At 33.6% G+C, this 10,144-nt stretch overlaps 1 protein-coding gene across 1 annotated transcript; it reads left to right on the forward strand.

Annotated features, from left to right (window-relative positions):
- Positions 1–246: 246 nt before the first annotated feature.
- Positions 247–5,087, forward strand: LOC122724487 (protein DETOXIFICATION 42-like). The gene is made up of 14 exons (XM_043959473.1): positions 247–407; positions 600–841; positions 1,046–1,167; positions 1,608–1,811; positions 2,005–2,138; positions 2,402–2,537; positions 2,776–2,872; positions 3,006–3,106; positions 3,241–3,404; positions 3,543–3,614; positions 3,686–3,802; positions 3,927–4,022; positions 4,247–4,368; positions 4,981–5,087. The coding sequence occupies exons 2-14, from the start codon at positions 765–767 to the stop codon at positions 5,021–5,023; spliced, it is 1,485 nt and encodes a 494-aa protein (XP_043815408.1). The 5' UTR covers positions 247–407; positions 600–764; the 3' UTR covers positions 5,024–5,087.
- Positions 5,088–10,144: the final 5,057 nt, after the last annotated feature.

The following is a 10,144-nucleotide window of genomic DNA, read 5'->3' on the forward strand; positions in this document are numbered from 1 at the left end:
ATTTATTTTACTATTAAACAAATATAAATCAATTTTTATGTATGAAATCTACACAGGTGATTTTGAGCTCCTTGGAGAATTTAGCAAATGGAGAGAAAAAAAGATCGCTAAAACAGCTGCTATTGGCAACCAAGATGTTCCTAAACATATGTTTTTAGCAAATGGAGAGAAAAAGTAAATAACTTAAAATAACAATGGATAATTTTTAGCAGTCAAATTGGAGAATGGTTGAAAAAAGAAATGGAATTTCTGTTTTTGGAAATTGTTGCGTAAGCAGTGGCGGTTATTTTTGAGTTTGCTAATTTTAGCTCCGATTTTCTACAATTTTTGTGATGCATAAAAAGTACAGACTGGGATTTCCTGATCAACTGAGGAAGCTGCATCTGTTGCAGCGTCCCAGCTTACAGGTTACTTCTATGATCCATGCTTCATTTTTCTAAAAACATTTCTAGCTGAAATGAAGCATGATTCTTTAGGATTCTTTGTATTTTTTTTTTCTGGGATTCTATTGATTTGAATTTCTTATACTGCTTGTAATTTCTGGGAAACAACAGTGACTTTTCTGAGTATTTTCTTTTGTCATTTTCTTTGTTGACCAGTTGTTTGATGCCGAAATTCTTTGATTGTTGAATTCTTTTTCCCATCGGAAGCAGCCTGATTCCTCTGTTGGTTTTGGCTTGGTGATGATCACATTGTTTTAATTACTCCACTGAAGCTGCATCATCTTTATTCCATCTGTTGTTTTTGGAAAAACCAATTTAACGATGGCCACAGAAACTCTTCTTAATCTGTGGGAAAACTTGGCTAAATTGCCTCTTGTTATGCTCTTGAAGGATACAAGGTACTCTTTCTTTTAGAAAGTTTTTGATTCTACAACTATTTTTAGGAACATCTTTATTTTTATGATTATCACAGTATAAATTTTTTAAATAATGCATATCTTGCAGCTTGGATTTTCATCTTCTTCTTCTTTTAATTGTTTGTCAAGAGGTTTTGTGATAATATTATTAAATCTCACATGTAACTCTATGATTTGTTTGTCCAGGAACGTTTTCAATATGGATGAGTTAGCAGTAGAAATAGCACAAATTGCAGTTCCTGCTGCACTTGCTTTAGCAGCAGATCCTGTTGCTTCTCTAATCGATACAGCATTCATTGGCCATTTAGGTTTGTACATGTGATCTCCATCTTTTCTTGAAGATAGCCTGCATATCCACTACTTAATTTCCTTCCTATTCGATTTTTTTAAGCTTTTCTCTGCTGATCCATATTCAATAAGCTTTTATCTCTGAGTATTTAGTATACAGGAACTGATCAATTATATATTTGTAGATGCAGTTTGCATTCATTGTTGCTCATGAGAAATAATTACATTTCTGGATGCAGAAACTTTACTGGAAAAAGTTATTGTTTGATGCATTGTAAATGAATAGATAAGTAGAAAGCATACAATATGGTCGTGAAGTTCTATCCAACATGAAACGGATCCACTTGAACCTAACATGGATAATAAATAATATATCTTTATTTTGAATCTATCATCCATCATAGGAAAAAATAAATATTTTTTGTCAACATCAATGGCTCATTAATATTATTACTTGTAGGACCTGTGGAGCTTGCTGCTGTGGGAGTTTCTATTGCCATTTTTAATCAAGTGTCAAAGATTGCAATTTTCCCACTTGTCAGTGTTACCACGTCTTTTGTTGCCGAGGAAGAAAGTGCTGGAAAATCGAGTAACGACGAAAATGCATCACTTGAAGATGGTTTGCTTGTCAATAAGGAAACGGAAGAGCTATTACCTAAATCTGGTAGGTTTATCCTCTGTTTCCCCTTAGTTTGTTGAAAGAATACACCAATTGAGTTGCAAAGATCTGGATAGAGCTCCAACTTACACGTTGTTCTCGATTGATTTCCTTATAATTCCTGGAATATGCTCCTCACTTTTAAGACATTCTGTGTTTTCCACTTAACAAGAGTCTACATGCAAATCATCCTCTGCAGGCAGCATTTCCACCAAAAGGCACATACCATCTGCTTCTTCAGCATTGGTTATTGCTTGTGTCCTTGGCGTAATCCAGGCTTTATTCCTCATTTTCTCTGCAAAATCGATCCTGAGCTACATGGGTGTACAATCTGTAAGTCTTCTTCAAGTAGCATTCGAGTGCTGAAAAGTTTGTGTATTATTTCTCATTCCTGTTGTGATTTTTTATCTAAAATTATTAGCTCCACCGGGTTATCTCGTCAATAGGTTGTTTGATGTTCATGTTTTTACCTAACAGCACAAGTTTTTCAATATATCAATATGCTCCAGTTTATTTCACGCAAGTTAGTCTAAAACTTTTTATTGTTCAAACTTCAAAAGACAAGTTCTCTGAGGAATGCATTTTCTGTTGTGCAGGATTCCCCAATGCTAATACCAGCACAACAATACTTGACATTGAGGTCACTAGGTGCTCCTGCTGTTCTTCTTTCACTAGCGATGCAAGGGGTTTTCCGAGGAATTAAGGATACGAAAACTCCTCTATTTGCTACTGGTAAGATAGATCTTTCACCTGTAAATATGTATGCCCTTGATATATTAGTGAAATATGTATCTATATTTTTTAATATCTATAACAATAAAAGCAAAGAGAAACATGACATAAAATCAAATAATGTGAAGTGATTTTTGCTGTGTTCTTCCTACCTTTATATTTGATCTATACTTCATTTATATGGATTAGCAGTTCCAAAGCTTATAATTTATTATTATTATCATTTATTTTTTTGTAGTTGTGGGAGATGTAGCAAATATCATCTTGGACCCAATATTTATATTCGTATTCAGATTGAACGTCTGTGGTGCAGCCATTGCTCATGTTATTTCTCAGTAAGTTCCATCTTTCTCCTGAAGATGAGATAGCATTCCAATTTTTCTTTGTGGTTTCTGGCATGCTGTTGATTGATTTTTTGTTGAGGACACTATGGTTCACCTTTTTTTTCCTTTTAATATTATGTTTTAGGTACCTAATCTCCCTGATTCTGTTGTGGAAATTAATTGAACATGTTGATCTATTGCCTCCCAACATTAAAGATCTACAATTTGGTCGATTTCTAAAAAATGGTAAGGTTTTTCCTTTTCCACCCTTCTTAAATGCATTGTCTCCTTGGGAATTATCTCATTCCTTTTCTATTCATTTTTTTGCTGTTCACTTTGTATGCTATTGCAACTGATCTATGAATTGCATTTCCACTAAGGATTTATGCTGTTGATGAGGGTAATAGCTGCGACAATCTGTGTCACCTTGGCTGCATCATTGGCGGCAAGACATGGATCTACTTCAATGGCTGCATTTCAGGTTTGCTTGCAGATTTGGATGGCAACTTCTTTGCTTGCAGATGGGCTGGCTGTGGCTGGACAAGTAAGAACTGTTTCTTTTAATGAACTGAAACCACTTGCATGTGTTTGTAAATATTTGCATAATTCGCTTGCCGGTGGATGTAGATTTTACTTGTAAAACATCTCCAAGAAATGGACTAATGCATTTCAACTTTTCCAGGCAATGCTTGCAAGTGCATTTGCAAATAAGGATCACGACAGGGCCAAGGCCATTGCTTCTCGTGTATTCCAGGTACGGAAATACCTCAGCATTAAGTTACAAATTTCCCTGTAAATATTTTAATTGTGTGCTTTTCTTTGCAGTACGGTTTGCTTTTAGGCCTAGTTCTCTCGATCTTCCTTTTCGGTGGACTACAGTTTGCTTCAAGATTATTTACAGAAGACGTCAATGTTTTGAATCTTATTGCCGTGGGCATCCCGGTAACTATTCACTTTTTCTAATTACAAGAACCAACAATAGGAGTTTTTTTCCTTTTCTGTGCTTTGGATTATGGAAAACTTTTCGGACTAAGACTTTCCTCTTTTCTCTTTTTATGCTGATTAGTTTGTTGCAGCAACTCAAATCGTAAATGTTTTAGCCTTCGTTTTCGATGGAATCAATTATGGAGCATCTGATTTTGCATACTCTTCATACTCAATGGTATGCCTCGCCTTCTACCCCAGTTAAAAAGTTCTTCAAAACATCAATTCATTTTGCTTTTGTGTTTAGATAAGCTTGTTTGGCTTCCAAGAATACAACAGAAAATCAACACTTTAATTATCTTATATTATTTTTCTTCCCTATTATACCATTAACAAATATCAAATCCTTGTTATACTTCTCTTATTTTTCGCATTCTGCTAATTTCTTCCACCATGGTTCAGGTTTTGGTGTCAATAATAAGCATCCTATGCTTATTTGCTTTATCATCTAGTCATGGCTTCTTTGGCATCTGGGTTGCGTTGACCATTTTTATGACTCTACGCGCATACGTGGGCTTGTTGAGGTAACGGTTTCAATTAGAAATATTGATGTCAAATTTATACCTATACTTTTATATTATTTCATATTGTCTCGTTAAACACCTGAACTAAATTTGCAACTTATTGAATACTTAAACTTACAAGGATTATAACAATCAAGCACAAATTAACGATATTATTGTTGATTTATAAAAGGATGTCAAAAATAATTTGATTTATTACTTACTACTCTCGAATTTTATTGATTGAACTCTAAATTTTTATAAAATGACAAAATTATACTTCTCGAACTTTGTCAATTTATAAAAATTCAGAGAATCAAAAAAATTTAGAATATAAACAACAATACGTGTGATTAATTTTTATTTTTCTTCTAATAAATTATGGATAGTATGATTAACTTGTAGTTAATTATTATGATTTTTATAAATTCAAATATTGAATAGATTACGGTTTTAATTTAGGCATTCAGTAGTTTAATCCTACTTCCCATTTCAAAAAAAAAAAAAAATCCTACTTAGTATAGGGGTGTCATTTAGCTAAAAATTAAGAGTTTGACTATTTATCGGTGATTGTATTTGATTAATATTTTTTATATAGAAAATTGTTTTAACAAAGTACATTTGTTTTTGCAGAATAGGCACGGGAACAGGACCTTGGAGCTTTTTAAGAAAATAAGCTTCTTCTTCGTTTGTTTATCATAGTTAGCAAATACCATCCTGGCCTATTTGGAAAATGGGAAAATTTTAGAGATGATTACATTTTTGGCATCTTTATTAGTAGTAGGTTTTTCAATCTGTAATGCTGATGCATATGCAATCTGTTTTAAGAAAAAAAATGAAAAAAAAAATGTAGATGCAATCTAATGTAAATAATTGCCATCATTAATTCAATTTCTCTTGAGAATAATTTTTTTTCAAATCAGAATTCAATTTTTTTTATTTCAAATAATAAAATTAATAAAAAAGTTAATTAAATTAAAATTAGTAAAAAATATTTAAAATATAATGCAATAATATAATATAAATTTAGCTCCTTAAATAATTCTTTAAACAAATAATGGCAGTATAAAATTAATTTCTTTACCTTTTAATCTCTCAAAATTTTATTAATTCTCTCAATATTGGTCTTATAAAAAATACATTACAATGTTTCTAAAATTTTAAAAAAATCTACTAACTAATTCCTCAATCAATTTTAGTTGTTAAATATTACACGAAAGTTTCAAATATTCTCATAACTAATTAGTAGAAATTCGAAGGACCAATAAATGAATTTTCTCTTATTATAAAAACTAAATAATAAAATATTTAACAGTTAAACTAATAAAATAACTAATTCGTAGAAGTTCAAAGGACCAATAAATGTCACCGTCCGTGGGAAGGAATGTATTTTTCAAAATATATATTATAAGAAGGCCTCTTTTTATGTATCCTTTACTAAATCAAAGACATTTTTTTCGGTCAATAATCATAGGAAGGCCGAAGTATGTTCCAAGATCATCATGCTCCTCAACCTCCAACTTGGAGCAAACATCCGACCTTGTTATTTAACGGTACTAGGACTGAAGTAAATTAAGGATTTGTTGAAATTGATTACCTTTCCAGGTGTATACTCCATTAAAAGATATGTAATCTCTTGCACCTCATTAAGTTTCACCTTAAAAAATAAAACATTGTCATATATGGAAAAGAGATAAGATATAGTTTGAATACTTGTAATGATTCTAACACCATGAAAATACCTAAATCTACTCGAGTGTCAATAAGACTCGATAAATCCTCTTCGTAAATAATGAAAAGATATGGACTTAAGGAATCTCCCAATCTCAAGCCCCTCCCAGAAAAATCGGTTCAATAAGATTCTCTTATTGAAGTACCTAATAAGAAACCGCACATAGGAATATAAAGTCAATCCATTTATCACTAAACCCCACCTTCAGCATTATTGCTTTCAAAAAAAAACTATTCCAATCTATCGTATGTCTTACTAATATCAATCTTCAGCATGGGATATCCAACCTTCCCATTCGTTTTAACTTTGAGATAATGAAACATTTCAAAAGCAACCGTATAATTATCTTGAATATGTCGTCCCATCACAAATGCACTCTGGGTCAAAGAGATAATATGTGGCAAAATAAGCTTCATTCTGTTAGCAAGTATCTGGGCAATAATTTTGTAAAGTATCTAGCACAAACCAATTGGAAGTAACTCTGACAAACATTTCAAGTGTTTTTTTATTTATTTTTAGGATAAGTACCAGGACTATCTCACGTAACAAATTCAAAAACGTCCGAGGTAGCACATGAAATACATAAAGAAGAGACATTAGCTCTAATAACATTCTAGTACTTTTGAAAAAACCTAGGGTTTAATCCATCAATCCTAGGTGACTTATCACACCCCATACTAAACACTATCTTCCATATATCATCACTAGTTGATTATCCTCTTCCGTGACACAGCTAGTAATGACACTATCTAGGACAGGTTTGTGACATATACAGTTTGCCAAATAATCAGAAATTACCTGATTTAGCTCTGATAAGGCTTAGAGTTGTGATAAGGTTTAGAGTCATGATAAGGTTAGAGTTGTGATAAGGTTTAGAGTTATGATAAGGTTTAGAGTTGGTTGAGATAATATTTGTTATTCATACAATCTGTATCCAACTCAACCACTAGCTAATTATTGATAGACCTGGTATATACTATATAAATGTATTCTATACAGAAATATAAATAACAAATAGAATTCTCAATACCATACACCTTCTATATGATATCAGAGCCATAAAGGCTTTACAGCAAATTCTTCTCTTTTCTTTTACATCTTTTTTTCTCATCTTGTTCTTCCCTCTGTTCGTACCAGCAATGGCTAACACTGAGCAATCTCTTGTTTCAACCACTATTGGATCCACATCATCTATTCCCAACACTGAGCAATCTCTTGTTTTAACCACTATTGGCTCCACATCATTTATTCCCGATCTTCAGATTCCAAACGTCACTCAATTTCTCACCATTAAACTCACTTCGACTAATTATTTGCTATGGCATGCACAAATCATGCCTCTTCGCACCACTACCAAGGATGCTTGGCACAAGCTCACTGTAATCTATTTCCGCCGGTGCTAAAACGCGGATTCAGCAGCTGCGTAAACAACTCAAGCATCTGCAGCGAGGTAATGATTCGATTGACAATTACATGTGCAAAGCGAAATCATATTATGATCAGCTTTGTGCGTTAGAAGGATCTGTTACAGAGAAAAATCTTGTGTGCGATGTTTTGGAAGGATTGGGTTCAGATTATCGTCCTTTTACGCGTGCTATAGAAGCACGAAATACTCATATTGCATTTGATGAGTTGTATGCATTACTACTCAGTGAAGAATCCCAATTGAAGTTTGATTCTCTCACTCTTAATTCTGCCGTTCCTGCTACTGCTCACCATGCAAATTCTGGGCGAGGTAGTAGAGGGCGTGGCCGTGGTGGACAGTCATCATATTAAGGACGCGGTTATGGGCAGTCTAGTTATGCTTCTAGTCGTGGCACTTCTACTTTAACATGTTTTAATTGCAATGGAACAGGACATGTTTGAAGACAATGTCCCTCACCTCACACCAATCCTCAAGCCAATGTAGTCAAAACTCAAACTGAACCTCTTCAGGCTTGGACTGTGGACTCCGGTGCAAATTATCATCTAGCAGCTAATCAGGAAACTATAGCTCATCCTATTCCTGTCAATGATGCCACCGCTCTCACAATTGCCGATGGTAAAACACTTCCTGTCTTATCTCGTGGTTCTTCAATTACTTCTATTAATGGTCATAATTTTTGTTTGAATGATATTCTTTATTAACCTGCTATCACTAACAATTTAATGTCAGTTTCTGCTTTTACCTCACAAAATAACATTTCAATTGAATTTTTCCCCGACAAATATTTTGTGAAGGATATCCCCACGAAGCAGGTATTATACCAAGGCCCGAGTGACAATGGCCTTTATCTTTTTCCTTCGCAGCAAGTTCAGTCATTCTCTCCAAAAGCTTTCCCAGCAACAATTTCATTATGGCATGCGCGGCTAGGACAAGCAAATTTTCGAGTTGTTCATGATGTTCTTAGATCTAATAATATTTCTTTTGTTTCTAGTAATAAATTTCATCATTGTCATGCTTGCAATGTGAGTAAATCACATAAATTACCATTTGTTGATTCTCTTTATCATGCTAAACAGCCTCTTGAACTCATTTGTTCTGACGTTTGGGGTCCTGCCCCTGTTGTTTATGTTTATGGTTTTCGTTATTATGTGATTTTTTATTATCATTTTAGTAAGTATTGCTGGTTATATTTTCTTAAACAAAAATCTGATGTCTTCTCTATCTTTGTTCAATTTCGGTGTTTAGTGGAAAAATATTTTGGACTGCCTATCAAAAACTTTGAATCGGATTGGGGGGGGAGAATTTCGGTCTTTATCCAATTACTTGAAACAACATGGGATTTCACAAAGGGTTTCTTGTCCTTACACTCCTAAACAAAATGGATGTGCAGAACGAAAGCATAGGCATATTGTTGAGTTAGGCCGATCTCTATTACATCATGCTTCAGTTCCTTACAATTACTGGACCTATGCCTTCAATACTGCTACCTACACAATAAATAGATTGCCCTCTTCATCCAATAACAAACGCACTCCCTATGAAATTTTATTTCATGAGAAACCTACTTATGATGAATTGCGTGTGTTTGGTTCATTGTGTTATCCTTGGTTGAAACCTTATTCATCTCACAAACTTGCTCCTAAGTCTTCTCGTTGTATTTTTCTTGGCTATAGTAAACTTCATAAAGGGTATACTTGCCTTGAAATTTCTTCTGGTCGTCTTTTTATCTCACGCCATGTCTTGTTTTTTGAGCAGGAGTTTCCTTTTAAGAAGTTGGATGATAATGGCACTACCTCAATGGCTGAAGTGAGTCCTACGTCCATTCCATTACCACCCATTCCACCTTTGTCAAATACACAACTTGGTATCCTAGAAGCAGCTCCAAAACGCAACTTACAAACCTTTCCTAGACATCAAAATGACGCTGCTTCCATTATTCCAGCCCTTACCCAACACGATGCCACAACTGACACAAGTCAGACCCACATACCAAGCCCATCACCGAGCGCACCGTATCACTAAATACCAACCAAATCGAGCTGATCAATTTTTGTCATGTTCCTTTGCAAGTTAAGACACATTCTGTCACACCCAAACCCAAAACTGTAAAGATGGATATGACCAGGAAAACTGACAGAACCTCCCCTGATATTTATAATATAAAAACAGGTAACCTGCTATAATTCCAAAACATTAAGCATAAAAGAGAAAAATTAAATAAACAAAGTAACATATACACATATAAATATATTTAAAAAAAATATCAATGTTATATATTTATCCACTCACCAGAATATGTGGGACAAAAGACCTAGGTCGCAGGAGGACCCCTATTATCTATCCGGGAAGCTGGATCCTCTCCTAGAATTAAAAAGAAAAGAAAATAATATATCAAATAATAAAAATGCTCTAAAACGTAAAATATGAAATTTTAAAATATTTTTATATATATTTTTAAGAAAATTTGGGCAGTATCTCGGCATAGCTAGACCTCCCAAAAATACCCAAACTCAACAAAAATACTCAATAAGCTGTAAATATTATTTAAATCAACCTAAGAAAATCATTAATCCAAAAATAAATATAAAACCCCATTGATTGGATCTAACTAAAACATAACCCATTTTTATTCTCAAATC

This window comes from Manihot esculenta, chromosome 9 (assembly GCF_001659605.2).
Source record: "Manihot esculenta cultivar AM560-2 chromosome 9, M.esculenta_v8, whole genome shotgun sequence".
Lineage (NCBI taxonomy): Eukaryota > Viridiplantae > Streptophyta > Magnoliopsida > Malpighiales > Euphorbiaceae > Manihot > Manihot esculenta.